This window comes from Ostrea edulis, chromosome 2 (assembly GCF_947568905.1).
Source record: "Ostrea edulis chromosome 2, xbOstEdul1.1, whole genome shotgun sequence".
Classification (NCBI taxonomy): Eukaryota; Metazoa; Mollusca; class Bivalvia; order Ostreida; family Ostreidae; genus Ostrea; species Ostrea edulis.
The window spans coordinates 64,181,127-64,199,179 of NC_079165.1; the positions used below are offsets into that span (position 1 = coordinate 64,181,127).

General features: G+C 36.5%; 1 protein-coding gene across 1 annotated transcript; it reads right to left on the reverse strand.

Annotated features, from left to right (window-relative positions):
• Window positions 1-1,369: 1,369 nt before the first annotated feature.
• Window positions 1,370-17,808, reverse strand: LOC130052266 (low-density lipoprotein receptor-related protein 5-like). Its single transcript, XM_056156711.1, has 20 exons — window positions 17,754-17,808; window positions 17,497-17,639; window positions 17,353-17,397; window positions 16,128-16,210; window positions 15,901-15,978; window positions 15,520-15,634; window positions 12,245-12,428; window positions 11,664-11,842; window positions 11,146-11,385; window positions 7,961-8,129; window positions 7,734-7,861; window positions 7,222-7,378; window positions 7,018-7,127; window positions 6,379-6,562; window positions 5,976-6,154; window positions 5,521-5,760; window positions 5,254-5,422; window positions 2,577-2,704; window positions 2,329-2,485; window positions 1,370-1,657 (listed from the first exon to the last, which is right to left on the reverse strand). The coding sequence occupies exons 2-20, from the start codon at window positions 17,531-17,533 to the stop codon at window positions 1,555-1,557; spliced, it is 2,685 nt and encodes an 894-aa protein (XP_056012686.1). The 5' UTR covers window positions 17,534-17,639; window positions 17,754-17,808; the 3' UTR covers window positions 1,370-1,554.
• Between the last annotated feature and the right edge of the window lie 245 nt (window positions 17,809-18,053).

Sequence of the window (18,053 nt, forward strand, 5' to 3'; positions counted from 1 at the left end):
TTTTGGTTTGCACTCCGTCCGTCTTTCTCTCTGTCAGTCAGTCCGGCAAATCAGTTTTCTCCACTTTCATTCGTTTTAGGTCACCTGAGTTTACTCAGGTGACCTCTTGCAATTGTTTGTCGTTCGTCGTCTTGCGTTAACAATTGAACATTTTAAACTTTTTCTTCATAACTACTATTCCAATTCTTTTCAAATTTAGTATGAAGCATCTTTAGGACAAGGGGGCATAAATTGTACATTTCAGGACTCCTGGAGCCCTATGGGCGGGGAAAAACTGCCCAAAACTGACCAATTTTAAATAATCTTCTACTCTAGAACCACACATGTTTAAGAAAAATTAAATGCATAGTGATGTGGAGCAGGAAGGCCTCTACCAAAATTGTAAATTTCATGATCCCCGGGGTAGGGGATTTGATTCCAGGGCGGGACCAAACTTACTATATATTGCTTATGTGTAAAACACTTATATAGAATCTTTAGTGCTATTGGTACTAAATTGAAACTAAACGGATATTTGGAAAGAGCAGGTAGTCCTTCACCAAAATCGTAAATTCGATGATCCCAGGGGTAGAGTTTCGGTATTAGGGTGGGGCCAAAATGGTCAATTATGAAATGTGTGAACACTAGAATTTTTTTAATTCTTCTTCATAACTACATGTACCATTCCACTTTTCAAAATTGATATGAAGCATCTTTGGAACAAGAGAGACATGAATTGTAAATTTCAGGATTCCTGCATCCCTGGGGCCTTAGGGGCGGGATAACAACTGCCCAAAATTGACCAATTATCAAAAATCTTATTCTCTAGAACCGCACATGTTTAAGAAAACTAAATGCATAGTGATGTAGAGCAGGAATGCATCTGCCAAAATTGTAAATTCATGATACATGGGGTAGGGGTTCTGACCCCAGGGCGAGGCCAAACTTACTATATAGTGTTTATATGTAAAACACTTAAATGACATCTTTAGTGCTAATAATACTAAATTGAAACTAAATGGATATTTAGAAAGAACAGGTAGTCATTCACCAAAATTGTAAATTTTATGACCCCAGGGGTTGGGTTTTTTTAAGTATCGGGGTGGGGCCAAAATGGTCAGTTGTTAAATTTGTGAGTACTAGAAATTTTTAACTTCTTGATAACTACCATTCCAATTCTTTTCAAATTGAAAAGTTGACTTGTTTAAAATTCTTGACAAGTAAATAAAAATTGCAAAATCTTTAAAATCCTAAATCGAACAAGATTGGCTTCAAAGTAGTTGTGGGCCAATACATTTTTGCGAACGGTAGGGAAATTTTGTATTGCCATGTAGTACTCTCAAAATGCTTGTTTGAAAGTAAATCTTTCTGGTATAACTTGAACATTTACTTGCGTGTCACAGTTTATATCGAAAATTATAAACAATAAATCATGGAAGAACAAAACATCGATAAATGTAAATATTACTATACAGGATATTGTGAAAAAACATTTCATAAAAGGGTTAAAGGTCCATGTCCGGAAACTGATTCACTTTGAATGAGTTGGATGAATTGGTGTGGTACTCAGATGGATTAACCCCCTTGATGGTACAGCGCTATGCCGTTCAATTTACCAAAGGATGGTGGTCCCACTGGGGTCTCTCCAGAACCGTCTTTATTCAACCTTACAACTCCACTGAAATGATAGATTAATACTTACTTTCAGATTTTCTACTGAAAAAGGCATACTCAGTCGAAAACAGTAAATACATTTACAGTAATTAATTTTATGAATGTTGCTAGTTTCAGGGCTGCTATAGCTAAGAGGAAGGAAGTGGGGAGTACAAGTATGTTTGAGTCCCAATCTCTTAATCTTACAAACCTTAGAAATGAAACTTATATGCATGCACAATTCACCGAAATTTGCGTGATGCCCCCATTAGTTTTGAGCTTCTGAGTTTCTTTGGCGGCCCCCAACTACTAAACATTTATGTTGAATATAAAAAACTTACTGCAGAAACGTATTATGTTAAGTATTAAAGAGCAAATAGACTTCTAAGATGGTCGTTTTGCCACACATGTGTTAAGTGAGAGATCATTCTTGCACATACCCTACATTCAGTGGAATTTAAATGCCTACAAGTGAGGGTTAATAGGTAAAGAAATTAACAATGATTTAATCAAATGAATGAAACAGTTAAGATGATGTAATGTTTAGGCTTTTCGGGATATTTTTATGGGTTTTCCCTTCCTCTTGCCATAGTAGTATACATGGTTTTTCAAAAAGCATAGTGTAAAGTCACCATTAAATTTAAAGGTTGGTTTTCAAAACACACTTCAAATTGCTCTGACGATGTTCATACATACTCTTTGGTCCAATCAGAGACATATAGATATTGGGAGTCAACATCGATTCCAAAGAAGTGGGCCCCTGCATCTTGAAAAATCATCTTCCTGTTTTGTCCATTGGTGTCCATTACCTCAATTTTATTTGTTCCAGCATCACACAGATACAACTTATTTGCTGTAAGAAGATTAAACATCCTTATTAGTATCTATTGTCTGAATGTTCTGCATCCGCAGAAATTAATTTTGAAAAGAAGGCTAGCACTCACTACTTCCGTCATAGACGAGTCCATTGGGATATTTAAGCCCCGAGTCTATAAGAGTTTGACGATTCGTGCCATCATAGTTCGATTTTTCAATCTTTGGATGAACACCCCAGTCTGTCCAGAAAACGATTCTAGATAACACAAACAAAACAATTCTAGATAACACAAAACAAAACAATTGAACATAACACAAAACAATTCTAGATAACACAAACAAAACAATTCTAGATAACACAAACAAAACAATTCTAGATAACACAAACAAAACAATTCTAGATAACACAAACAAAACAATTCTAGATAACACAAACAAAACAATTCTAGATAACACAAACAAAACAATTCTAGATAACACAAACAAAACGATTCAACATAACACAAAACAATTCTAGATAACACAAACAAAACGATTCAACATAACACAAAACAATTCTAGATAACACAAACAAAACGATTCAACATAACACAAAACAATTCTAGATAACACAAACAAAACGATTCAACATAACACAAACAAAACAATTGAACATAACACAAAACAATTCTAGATAACACAAACAAAACAATTCTAGATAACACAAACAAAACAATTCTAGATAACACAAACAAAACAATTCTAGATAACACAAAACAATTCTAGATAACACAAACAAAACAATTGAACATAACACAAAACAATTCTAGATAACACAAACAAAACGATTCTAGATAACACAAACAAAACAATTCTAGATAACACAAACAAAACAATTCTAGATAACACAAACAAAACAATTCAACATAACACAAACAAAACAATTTAACATAACACAAACAAAACGATTCAACATAACACAAAACAACACGATTGATTAAAACATTTCTGCACTCAAATCAAACAGTATATGATTACAAACCTGCTATTAATGTGTGATGGCACGACTGTTTTTGCCAAAAGAAAAACTAATGTAATTATTTGTTTAGTAAAAATAAGCAAGTGATTCACTAACTCACGGGCACCAGAAGCTCAATGACCAAAATGTTCATCTGAGTCACTTTAGTCCAGCTGTTCTTTAGATGACTATATAAAAGATGTTTATCCTCTTCGGATGAGACCGCAAAAACCGAGGTCCCGTGTCACAGCAGGAGCCGGTTTGATACGATAAAGATCCCTCCCTGCTCAAAGGCCGTAAGCGCCGAGCACAGGCCTAAATTTTGCAGCCCTTCACCGGCAGTGGTGACGTATCCATATGAGTGAAATATTCTCAATAGGGACGTTAAACAATATTAAATCAATCAATTAATCTTTATTCTCACAAAAAGGTTTGACACCATAATCCACCTTACTTAACTGAACTTAAATCCTCATCACACAGTGGTGCTTCAGTATCAATATTGTTAACACAGCCTTGCTGTTTTGGATCAAATCTGTATGACATAGAAAAATCGGACCGACATGCTACATGTATATGGAATCTTCCGCAATCTGGTTAAAATCAGATCCTTTAATCCGTTCACATAAATTGCTACACAAGGATCTGAAGTAGCCCAACAGAGGGTCACGTCCGCATGACCTTTTGTTTGTAATATTAATGAAAACTATCAGCCAATCAGATTGCGACATATAGATAATGATGTCCCAATTCATTTGTAAACAAGTCAGTGATTCTCTCCCACAAAGTTTACTCCACAGAAACTATGTGCTGGCATAAGGATTTTCAAAATTTTTGCAATTATGTCTAATTTATTCGATTCATAAGCAACAAAACGTACGACATGAAATACAACCAAATTTGATAAGTTATCAATTAAGATTCATGTATGAATAGTGATGGGTACAATTTAAATAGTTGTCACGATGACTGATGAAGTGATATTTGGTCGACTGGTTGTATATAAAAGGTCCCACTATATTTTTGCTATTTCTTAATTATCAACCCTTTGAAAAAGGGGTGATCCTTTATTTGAACAATTTCAAATTCCCTTCATCCAATAATGCTTTATGACAAGTTTTGTTGAACTTAGCCCTGTGGTTCTGGAGGAGTTAAAATGTGTAAAGTTTATAGAGGGACATACAGACAGAGAGATTGATGTCGGACAACAGTTGGTCAGAAAACCTAACTTGGGATGATAGCTCAAGAGAGCTAAAAATATATTTCAGTATCTTACCAAGAAAATATAGCAAACAAAGAAAGATAACATAAAGTGAAGTTGGGCAAACACGGGGCCCTGGATATATAATAGATTGGGCGGTCCTTCGGATGGGACCGCAAAAGGTACTATAAAGATATTTCCCCGATCAAAGGCCGTGGGTTCTGAGCATACATGTATGCCTAAATTTTGCAGCCCTTCATCGGCAATGGTGGTGTCTCCATATAAATGAACAATTCTCGAGTGGGTCGTTAAACAATATATACCCAACCAACTACACCTCCAATGGAAAAGGAACCGAACATTCATGATGAAAATATCATACGAGGTGTTTATAACACAGACAGGTTTGTAAAACTATTTTAAGGAATCTTTTTCTAAGACAAATCGATCATGTCAATATAATCATGATTTTTAAACCGTTTGGATTATATTGCATGAATATGAGTGCGAACTTTCAAAAACATAAAAACATGCAATACTACCTCCTTCTCTGCCCATCAAACATGCACATGTAAACCAAGTAAAAAAGAAAAAGAAAAATCCTTACCGATTAGCCACATCTAAGGTCACAGATCTAGGTTCATCAAGATTTGTGTTGGTGACATTGACTGCATTAGAACCATCCATTCCCATTTTAACAATTACATCATTTCCGGTGTCAGTATAGAATATCAGTCTGTTTTGTAGATCTAAAGTTAAGCCATCAGGTACGGCAGCTGAAATAAATGGACAGAAATTGCAGAAAATGTATGTATTTTTTGCGAAAGTATACAGTTACTACGAAAGTATATGTACATTGAATTGCAACAATTACCACTATTGAGACGTCTTAGGATCTTTTCGTTGGTTCCATCTAACTTGGTGCTTTTAATCATGTGCAGGACTACGTCTGTATAGTATACTATGTGTGCCAATGGGTCATAGTCTATTGCTATTGGGGTGCGCACTGCAGACTGAGGAATAGCAGAGTAACTACCGGTCTCTAAGTCCATCCTGTAAATCTCCTGAATATATGAGTCCGCCACCAGCACAAAGTCTCGAATAGTGTTTAGGTCTAGAACAATATATCAATTGAATGAAGCAGAAGAAAGGTAATGCAAGACAAATATAAACAAACGCAAAATATTCCAAGTCGATTGCATAACAAAAATTAACCCGAATCTTCGATCATCCTAGATTTTGATATACATGCAAGTATTGGTGTACTTGGGCTGACAATGGAAACTCAGTCTAGATGTTTCAACACAGGATCTCCCGATGCAAACTTACCAAATGTACAGTTCACCCCTGCGTCCTCGTTATGACCGCAGTTGTGAACACCCCAGTCACCGATGTGTGTACACTGAGCGATGTGAGATTCCTCCCCTGTGCAATTGACGTCATCCAAGAAAATAATGATAGAGCTGTCTGTTCCATAGTACGCCCGAGAAACGGCCTTCGCTCCAGTCCTAGTATTTTTTAAAATTCATTTCAGTAAGGTATTAGTTTGATCATCATCCAAAATTAACAAACACTCCAAGTTAACTATAACTATAATCTTCTCTAACCCACGTTTATAAAGCCGTTTCGCAATAACGATTGTTTCAAATCAAACGAACATTACTAGATTAAAACCTATAAATTATCTATACATGGTGTCAACAACGTGAGGGATAGTAAAACGTAAACTTACTTTCCAAATCCCATCATTTCGCAGACGACCTTGGCCTCTCTGTCATCCCACATGTCGTCACAAATCGTTCCCCATTCCCCGTTTATGTAAACCTCCACCAGACCTTCATTGCTGTACCCTCTTCCAACAAGACGGACAAAAATATGACTCTCGTCTACTATTATAGGTGAGGGAGTGACTACACCTACAAAGTAATTGAAGTATATATATATATATATATATATATATATATATATATATATATAACTTTTATTCTAATACCATTCTATAATTATGTTCCTTTGAAGTGTCAACCCTGCATATGGACATATATTGTAGGTTGTGGGAGATTTTTCTCCGTAGTTTCACTACCTGATATTGCATCATGATATCAAATATATCATCTAGAACATTGCAAATCATATACTGAGATGTGGGGACACTGCTGTTTCTTTATAGATATTAAACCTATCGCATCTGCTTAATTTTTTCTTCAAATTCCCGGCTGCACTAAAGGACTGACATTTACTTATGTATTAGAGATTTCAACCTTTAACTAAATTTTTCATATCAGAACAATTTCTGTTTTTGAGCTTTTGTCCTTCTTTGTGTATCACACACCGAGGATCTCGTTGCAATTCAGATATGGGAAAACCCCACCTGGTATTCCATATCCGTATTTGTGGACCTTGATGTCCGCCAGCTGTCGGAACCCACGGGGTCCGATTTGTATCTGTCCGCTGCCATCTTTGTTGACCCTCATTACTGTTCTGGAAAATAAATGCAGAAAACGAGAGGTAGAACCGACACAATGCTACCCAAGTGGCTATTAACAAAACGACATATATATATGAATGTATTCACTCTCGATTCCAGTCAGTGTAATATAGGTATTGTTGATAGGGTGACACGGCAAAGAAGTGTGCTGCTGGATCGGTTAATATGACGGTACGACTGCTTCCATCTGGTTGCATAGCTTCGATTTTGTGTGTACCAGCATCCACAAAATATAGGCGATTCTCTACGAGTATAATATCACAATCACTCAGCTTATCTTACACAAAGCTATGAGTATACTGTGGAATAATCATTGTTCGTGGGGATTGATGTTCGTGGATTTAGTAGGTCACTCTTGCCTACGAATTTAGGTTTCCTCGAACATTTTTTTTAAACAGGGTAGATTATCTCTCCTAGTGACATCGTATCGCTTAACCACGAAATTACGTCCCTACGAACCAACAAAATGTTGCTTACCCACGAACATTGGGCCCCCACGAATTAGAATAAATCCACAGTAATACCACAATCACTCAGCGTATCCAACACAATACTATGATAAAAATGTTATGATTGGTTTCATTTCTTTGAATATTTACCTGTATAATCGTATGCAAGACCATTTGGCCATTTTAAATTGGTTGATGCAAGTGTTTGTCTGCTGCCACCGGCATAATTTGCCCTCTCGATCTTCGGACTTGAACCCCAGTCTGTCCAATAAATCATTCTGAAATAGATTTGTTCAAAATTCTAATAAATGCATACACTTTAATCAGAAAATCCATATATGATATGATATTGCTTTTTCAACTTTGTGATATCTTACTGTGTGGCGGGAACAAGAGCCAAATCACGTGGCTCGTCCAAACTTTGATTCACGATTATTTGATATCCGCTTCCGTCCAAGTTAATCGAGGCAATGAGATTATTTCCTGTGTCCGCATAGAATAGCTTACGATTGATTGGGTCGACCTGGATTTTTTCCAAATCAGCATCTAAGTAAATTGAGATGTGAAAGTCAGATATATGGTTTTTAAACTCAGTCTTCTTTGACGGATTGCAGGAGTTCGTCGTGATGGTTGTACTATGTTTGTAGGGATTTGGATGTTGTATTATTGAATATGTACATGTTACTCGAGAGTTCTGTTCTGATTAGAATGCGTGTAATGGATCTTGCATTTAAAATAATTTACAGTTTAGATATGAATTCTTTGAAAGTGGTAAGTAATCACGTGATTATCTTTTTTTGTTGAATTACATGTTTATGTGAATGAGTCAGAGTGTGAAAGTAGTGCGCGTGTTTCTAAAGAAGTTACTTGTTACATTGCGATTGCATTCATTGTGTGTGTGGTATATGATAATAAATGTTTTTGTTGAGATAACAATAAGAGCAGTAAATGTATGATTCCAAGTAAAGAGAGTTTGACATAAACAACCCTGTTAGTTTGAGTTTTATTGTCTGTATAGTGACTTATCACACTAAGTAAAATTATGTTGATTTAGAGCAATTTACTGTCAACATTATGATGATGCATTTTTGAAGTGATTCATCGTATTTTTTTCATATAATATTGTTGAATCTTGAATAAATATGATCTTTTTACGATCTCGCCAATGTAAACTAAGAATAGAATAAGAATATCACACCCAGCAGTAAAGTACTTTCGGTGCAAATCCAAAGTCATTGAAAATATCAGTAATTTAGATTTGATGACGCAGATGCAGATCCATTCGTTCTGAATGGAAATGAGTTCAATCTACCAATGTTTGCCAGATAAGATAACAAAGCATTAAAAAGTGAACCCCTGCTACATGTATACATGTAGGGAGTAAGTGTGAATATGTAACACTCAATGGTTAAATTGGAAGAGGACACACACACCCATCACACGATCATGTAATGTGGATGTTCGGACCTAGTCATAGATACGTATTTTTATATATTCTGCTCACGGCGGGTGTGAGCGGTTTACAGGGGATACTAACTCCTCCTAAGCACCTGATCCCACCTATGGTATGTCTAGGAATCCGTATTTGCCATCTCTGAATTTTGTATTCTCTATAGGATTTATGAGTTAATCACTGTTCGTTATTTTCCATTATTCATTTTAGTCATTTTTACAGCTTCCAGTGTATAATATGCCATTTTAAAACACCTAATGTTATAAACATTGATAGGTCATAGTGACGTTATTTTGAATGATACAATATTTTCACAAAGCTATCTGCGCATGAATAATATTTTTGTTTGTTTATTTATTTACGTGAAAGGGTGAAAATGGCAAACTGTCAAAGGAATACAAAATTGAGAGTTGGGCAAACACAGATCCCTGGATATATCGGAGGTAGAATCAGGTTCCTTGGAGGAGTAAGCATACCCTGTCGATGGTTCACACCTGCCGTGAGCCCTATATCATGCTCAAGTAAATGGTGTAATCCGTAGTCAAAATCAGTATGCCAAGAACCGCCTAGTAATTTATATGAAACCCGTCAGACAGCATTTGACCCAATGGCAGGGTGTATAGAGTTTTTCACAAACGTAGAGACGTCTTCAGTTTCAAGTGAAATGCCTTAAAATTTAACATATCCATGCACATACGATCGTAGCAGAAAGGGATCTTTAACATACCAACGCTGACCTTGACATTGGACCGTTTTAAGGCCATATTTGAAATACCCGTGATTGTTAATACCGAGTACTTGGAGATGGAACAGTCACAACCTACATGTATGTTAGATGTCTAAGGTTTGACGCGGATTCGAAATTGAGAATCAAACCTAGACCTCCCAGTTGCAAATCGAGTGACCTAACATATAGGCTACCGCGTTAAAACAATAATACCATCATAAAATTAACAACTCAACTTCATGAGAAACGAGAGGACTTCGATTTTCCATCGCCAATTTCCCATATTTATGTAGCAAAATTCCAACATCACCAACATATGGTGTTTATATAGCTTAACTGATTCAATACGGAAGAGGTTGTTCTGCGTATGATCAGTTTTTAAATCGATTGCTTGATTTGCTGTTTTCCGCCACACTCACCAATTTTTCAGTTATCTGGTGTCGCTAAGTTTTTATTGGTGGAAGAGAGAACCCAGATACAATGTATCTGGGAAGAGACCACCGGCCTTCAGAAAGTAAACTGGGAAACTTTCTCACTTACCGGCGCCAGCAGGTTTCGAACTCGCGCCGAGCAGAGGTGAGAAGTCATGTGATTTTGAGCGCGGTGTTCTAACCACTCGGTTACTGAGGCCTGCAGTTTTTAAATCGAGGCAGGCTACTGACAAATAAGTTGATGTTACAGTGGTTTCAAAATTCTCGTTTAAAGACAACATTTTGTCAATTCTTTAGTCGTAATAACCATCTAATTTACCGATACAGCCTGTCCATGGGTGAAATGCTGTCTGACTTGTTTAATACGAATTGTTAGGTTGTTCTTTACATTCTGATTTTGACTATAGATTACTCCATTTACCTGGTGAATATATAGGGCTCACAGCGGGTGTTATTGGTCGACAGGGGATGCTTTCTCTTCCTAGAAACCTAATCCTACCTCTGGTATATCCCGGGGACCGTGTTTGACCTGCTCTTAATTTTGTTTTCTTCATGAAATTGATTACTGTTCCTTATGTTCACCTTTTGATGTACATGTATTTATGGTAAATATTGGTCAGTTTGTTGATTATTTGGTGTGTCAACTAATCTTATGTCGAAATTCCCAGACATTGCCTCGAAAGTTTGATATCTTTTTTCGTAATATGGAGATGAAATGTAGCAATAACGATATTTTCTCTTCTCTCATAAAACAAGATGATTATGAGACGAAAAAGGTTTTACTTGATATTAATCGACTTTCGTAGAAAACAATATACTTTCACAAGCTTTCGTATAAAAATACCACTATATCATAAACATTCATAGGGGATCCATTCAGTGTAATTCAAGACGTGTACCCGAAAAAAGTATGAAAAATTGTTTCAAACTAGAAGCTACAAAAGAACGTACTTGAATCTAGTTGTTTCAGTTCTCTCACGTCTGTACCACTAAAATGCACGCTCATCAGCTGTTTGAGTTTATAATCCACAAAGTATATTCTTCCATCGGTCGCATCATAATCGAAAGCTGTGGGCGTGTACAAATTGTTCATTGGAATGGGGACGTAACTCTGGGTGTTCAAGTCCATTCGAAAAATAACTCCGCCAAGACCGGTATCCAGCAAGAATATTATGTTGTCTTCTCTGCTTGCTAAAATGAAGACGAACAAAATAAAAATATCTGAAATGATTTCTAACAGACAATTATCTTTTCGTATATTATTTAATTCAACATAGTGACTACTTTTTCAATAAGATGCAACAAAGATGTAATTACAGAAATGTTACAAACACCGATATAACATCATTGCTCGATGTGTATACATGTATATAAAGAAAACACATTCCATGTACATAATCACACTAAATTAATTGACCACAACTTATAGCCCCTAACACTACCAGATGTACCCATAAATCTTCACCCACCAGAGTTACAGATGACTCCTGCATCTTCGTTGTGTCCACAATCGTGAACTCCCCATCCATTGAAATGACACAGGTCGATGCTTGCTTCTGTTCCTGTACAGTTCACTTCGTCCATAAATATCTTGGCATATTGTGGAGCCCCTCCAAACAGTGTGCCCTGTGCCCCACCTGATCCACTCCTGAAAATTACTAATATATACAAACATGTTCCACAATTTCGAAATCTACTTTCGGCATTCTGAAAACATGTACGACTTCGAATTTTGAATTGCCGCATAAGTTGATGGAGTGTTCTCTGTGGATCGGGAAGCCGACGCTAAGATTTGAATTCAAACTAGGCCATATCTGACATATCCATTTAGATAGTTACTGTTCCTTTGCCAAGCTTCCAGCATGAGAATGAAAGTCATGAGACTTTCGGATGAGACATTAATCAAAACAGTAAAACATTCTCTGATGTCATGGCATACGTGTAAGTAATTTGACATTCTAATACAACAGGTATGTTTAAAATTATTCTTGGATTCATAGAGGAATCCGGAATTTTTTTTACAGAAAGAAAGCACGTTCTGTTCAAGTACCTGCTATATCCCAGCATTCCACAGACAACCTGGGCTTCATTACCGCCCCATCCATCATCACAAATTGAGCCCCATATACCACCATGGAAAACTTCAACACGTCCCTCATAAGCATTGGATCCACCCAGTAAACGAACGTACGTGGGACTAGTTGTAGCTGCCGTTGGATTGGTGGTTCCTGTGGCTGTGAATTAATATAGCCTCTACTGGTTAGTTGGAATGCGATAAACTAATTATATTCCAATAAGAGCAATACTTTTATGATTAAAGTTTTCAACAGTTATGGTATAATTAAAAAAAAAAAGCAAACTGAGCCTGTGTGCTATAACAAATGACATAATGCAGCGGGAACTACAATATCGTCTTCTTTTTTTATATAGATTATTTCTGGTGCGAATGTTTGGCACACAAATTCGATCATAAAATTAAGAAATGGACATATGAGTACATACTTGTACAATTACAGACAAAATATGCGTATGTAGACAAGCACAGAGAGCGTACTACGTCTATTCATTGTTATATTTACAGAAGCGAAAGGTGTCTGGTGACTGTTAATTAATCGAAATTATATATTATGATTACCATGAAGAACTACATTGACATTCGTGATTTTTACTATAGCTTTATACTTGAAATAAGAAAGGTAGCATGAAATTTTTATGCCCCTGTATTCGAAGATTCTGGTGCATATAGTTTTGGGTCTGTCTGTTGGTTCATAAAAACTTAAACGCTTAGACCGAAGGCTTTCATATTTCATCTCATGACCTTTACCTTGGAGTTTGACCTACTTTCGAAAACCTGAACATTGGCCATATCTTTTTGAATATTTAGTGCTAGGGCATTCATATTTCACATGTATATTCCCTGTGACAAGCTATTTATTGTACCATTTTTACTTTGTCATACGGGAGCATCAGTGTTTCACAAACACATCTTGTTCTATATGTTGTACCACCGACTGCTCCTGTAAAATGCAGATTTCAGTAAGCTGTCAAAATACACTTTAAACACACTGAAAATGGGCGGATACATATATACAAGACGTCTACAGGCCTTATCAGTCACCTGAGTATTAGTTAAAAGTATATTTAGCCCCAAAGGCTACAAAATCTAGACAAAAGGTTCGTGATCTACTAAATTCTAATATTTGACAGCTGTATAAATACCCATACTGATGAGAGACTTTACATAATATTAATACTTTATGATTATTCAGAACCCTAAGGTTGCAAAATTCACAATTTTGGTACATCCCTCTTTGCTTTTCCTAAATATGCATTTAGTTTTATACAGTATCAGCAAAATCAGAGAAGTCTTTCAAAAGATGAAGACAATAATTACTGATAATTGTGGCCGCACCCTGCAACCAAGAGCATTATCCCTGGAATTATGAAATTTACAAGTTTGTTAAAAGGCTACTTGCTCCATCTCAATATTCATTTACTTTCAATGTATAATCAATAGCATTAAGGATGTTATTTAAATGTTTTAAACAGAAACACTTTTTTTTTTTACCAAGTTTGGCCCCACCCTGGAATCAGAACTTTAACACAGGGTGTCATAGAATTTGTAAATTTGGTCGGTGTCTCCTTGTTCTAATTGACTCTGTATTTAGTTTTTCTTACATGTGCGGCTGTAAATGAGAAGATTTGTCAAAATGGGTCTATGTTTGGCAACTCAACTGCATGACAAACGGGATGATTTCAGCTTCTCCATCATCAACTTCCCATATTTATGTAGCAATATTCCATTATCACCTGCACTTGGTGGTTATATCTCTCAACTGATTCGATACACAAGAGCTTGTTCTGCGTATGGTCAGTTTTTAAATCGAGGAAAGCTACTGACAAGTTGATGGAACAAAGGTTTCAACATTCTTGATGTTTGACGTGTTTCATACCGATTGTTAGGCCGTTCTTGGCACACTGATTTTGACTACGGATAACTCCGTTTACCTTATCAGGATATAGGGCTCATGGCGGGTGTGACCGGTTAACAGAGGATGCTTACTCCTACTAGGCATCTGATCCCACCTCTGGTGTGTCCAGGGTTCCGTGTTTGACCAACTATCTATTTTGTATTGCTTATGAGGACCCCTGGATATACCAGAGGTTGGATCAGGTGCCTATGAGGAGTAACCATCCCCTGTCAACCAGTAACACCCGCTGTGAGCCCTATATCTTGATCAAGTACACGGAGTTATCCGTAGTCAAAATCACAGAATCAAGAACAACTTGTTTGTCAGTAGCCTGCTTTGATTTAAAAACATAAGCAGAACAAGCTCTTGCACATCGAATCAGTTGAGAGATATAAATACCATATGCAGGTGATAATGGAAAAATATGCTTAAACATTGCACATGCGTAGTGCATTCAACAAAAGAATCATTAATTAAAAAAGATGACACATTAGCAGATCAAACTAAATTTTGTAAAAAGTGAAGCTCGCCACTAGGCATCAATTCCGGTATTGCGAGTTGGGGGCCGTGCAAAAACTTAGTGGGAGAACACGTACGTGTACTTATAATGTCCATTATCATGTCCAAATTACAACTCGCTGAGCACATGTAAATACACTTTCAAGGTTATATACTCAAGGTATACATACATTATGCGTTTTCAGCGTTTTTTGGGAACATGACCGGGTATGCATACGTGAACCGTATTAAGTGTTTCTTGGGAACACGAACAGGGTATCTTCTTTGTTCTACTACCCACAGAGGTTCACGTCCTCAGAGATTTATACCACTTCTGCTTAAGTTGACTATAACATTTTCATTTGTTTTACTTACCTTCACAAAGTTTCCTGTCAAGCTAACTATGTTCTATTCATCTTCATAGAGTCGACTGTTACAGTTATTTGTTTTACTCACCTCCACATAGTCGACAGTTACAGTTATCTGTTCTACTCACCTCCACAGAGTCGACTGTTACAGTTATCTGTTCTACTCACCTCCACAGAGTCGACTGCTACAGTTATATGTTCTACTCACCTCCACAGAGTCGACAGTTACAGTTATCTGTTCTACTCACCTCCACAGAGTCGACTGTTACAGTTATCTGTTCTACTCACCTCCACAGAGTCGACAGTTACAGTTATCTGTTCTACTCACCTCCACAGAGTCGACAGTTACAGTTATCTGTTCTACTCACCTCCACAGAGTCGACTGCTACAGTTATTTGTTTTACTCACCTCCACAGAGTCGACTGTTACAGTTATTTGTTTTACTCACCTCCACAGAGTCGACTGTTACAGTTATCTGTTCTACTCACCTCCACAGAGTCGACTGTTACAGTTATTTGTTCGACAACATTTGTTACAATGGGTATCCAATGCACGGACGTTCCTCCTCTTTCCAACAGCAGCACCAGAAAGGGCGTCACATACCTATATCAAATTGAGTACATTACATGTAATGCATAAAAGAAAGGTGGAAATAACGTACAGTGATCAATCTCATAACTCCTATAAGCAATACAAAATAGAGAGTTGAGCAAACACGGACCCCTGGATATACCAGAGGTGTGATCAGGTGCAAAGGAGGAGTAAACATACCCTGTTAACCAGTCACACCCACCATGAGCCATATATTTTGATTAGGTAAACGGTGTTTCTTCCTAAAAATCTAAATCTCAATCAGATGTTTCACTTACCGCTGATGGACGGCAGCCCATGGAGTACACAGTGGATTGGAATATTAGGGATGTGGTGTGAGATTGTGTGTAGCATACCTGTAAGAGGTAACGGATATACACATTTGTAGCTACTTCATTCATTCTACAGCGAAAACCAAGGTATCAACAGACTATTTCATACATATATTATATAAATATACTTACACTGTATATAGATATAATGATGTGCTTAAAATATGCTTTACCTCGTTAGCCTGACACGTGACAACACGTGAACATTGTGCCGGATCTGCAATGTTGCTGCATTCATAACATGTTTGTAAGGCGGCTGTAATTAACAAGGATATTTTACCATCATTATTGCACCTGAAATTGTTGGAATTTTCTATTTTCCTTCGTAAATCATTTATTCATTTGCAAACTTCAACACCTTAGGTGAAGTTTCAAGATATTGACTGATTGACTTGTAACTGAGATGAACCACCACCGGACTGACACAAAATACGTAAGTGTGTATGTAAAACTTATACGGTACCAATTTTGATGCACCAGATGCGCATTTCGACAAATAATGTCTCTTCAGTGATGCTCAACCGAAATGTTTGATGAAATCCGAAATAACTATGAAGTTTTAGATCTAAATATAGCCAAAAACAGCGTGCCAAAAAAGTGGAGCCAAATTCGTCCAAGGATAAGAGCTATGCATGAGGGAGATAATCCTTAAATTTGTAATGAATTTCTAAATTTTATAACAGCAATTAAATATACATCCGTATTTTCAAGCTAGTAACGAAGTACACTGTACTTAGCTACTGGGCTGTAGAGACCTCGGGGACTAACAGTCCACCAGCAGAGGCCTCGACCCAGGGGTCATCATGTAAAACTTATACGGTACCAATTTTGATGCACCAGATGCGCACTTCGACAAATAATGTCTCTTCAGTGATGCTCAACCGAAATGTTTGAAATCCGAAATAACTATGAAGTTTTAGAGCTAAATATAGCCAAAAACAGCGTGCCAAAAATGTCTATCTGACTTATAACTATGTTACCATGATTACCAAAATGAATATTGCAAAATATGTCAGAAATAGCGGCCACATATTTTCTCAAATAAGTAAATAATACCCAATGTGCAACCTATGGTATATTTTAGATTGCACCTATAATTTTGCTCAATCATAAAGTGGGGAATGGTCTTCAGGGTACAATACAACAAAAATTAAAAACGTTCGACTTTGCTAGGTTTGATTGCATACTACTTTGTAAAATTGAAATAAAAATAATGACAGATATTTTCCGAACTCATATCCATAGAAGAAAAGGGTTTAAATAGATATACTCGTCAATGACAAAGGTTCTTATCAATAACTGATTGGTACATTCTATACAGACTGAAACATATCCATGTCTAATTATGACAAGCAGTGGTGATCATGATAGTCGATAATCAACAAACTCTTGTCTTACCCTTCTTGTCTCTTGATATGGAAGCAGAACAGGATATAAACAATCCTGAAAATAGGAATCAGTAAAGCATATTGAGAAAACAAAGTAAACTCTCAAACATAATAGCAAAGAAATTGTTCAAAGCAAAAATAATTTCTCGCAAACCTGCTAGTAAGATAATGGAACTTTGTCTCATGGTCATCCAATCTTCAAATGTTCCATCTGACGCTAGCCAGAAATTTTTATGCTAAGATAAGAACTTCAGTGTTATAGTCGTGTGCAAAGGTTATCGCTACTTTTTGTACCATCTTCTAATAAACAAATGCGTGTAGTAAAACGATCTAAATCTAAACAGTTCATATCAAAGCTTGTCATCAAATATTTGTTAATTCATCATCATTTAAAAGAATCTGGATGCTTACATAATCGGTGATTTAAGTAGCTACAACGTACTTCATTGTAAGGTTATTTAGTAAGACCTGACATTTGTACTGTAATGTACATATTATCAGACTGTTCTACGGTGAACTTCCTCAATGTGGACATTCTATCTGTTGTTGTCGTTGTAGGAAAACCCCAAAATACACTACATCTCGGTCAAGTTTGAAATCCTGATTATTATTTCATCGGTGCTTTTATTGTAAACATTGTGCACAATAATATGAAATAAATAAAGGCATATAAATGAAAATAAAAACACCTTGATCATAACACACTAGGTT

What these genes read in the sequence shown, in the direction of transcription:
- LOC130052266 (XM_056156711.1), bottom strand. Translation starts at nt 17,533, where the DNA reads ATGACCATGAGACAAAGTTCCATTATCTTACTAGCAG. An exon ending in TGGGCTGCCGTCCATCAGCG is followed by an intron (nt 15,635 to 15,900) that starts GTAAGTGAAACA and finishes AATTTGATATAG; the next exon opens with GTATGTGACGCCCTTTCTGG. An exon ending in TACACTGACTGGAATCGAGA is followed by an intron (nt 7,128 to 7,221) that starts GTGAATACATTC and finishes TTTATTTTCCAG; the next exon opens with AACAGTAATGAGGGTCAACA.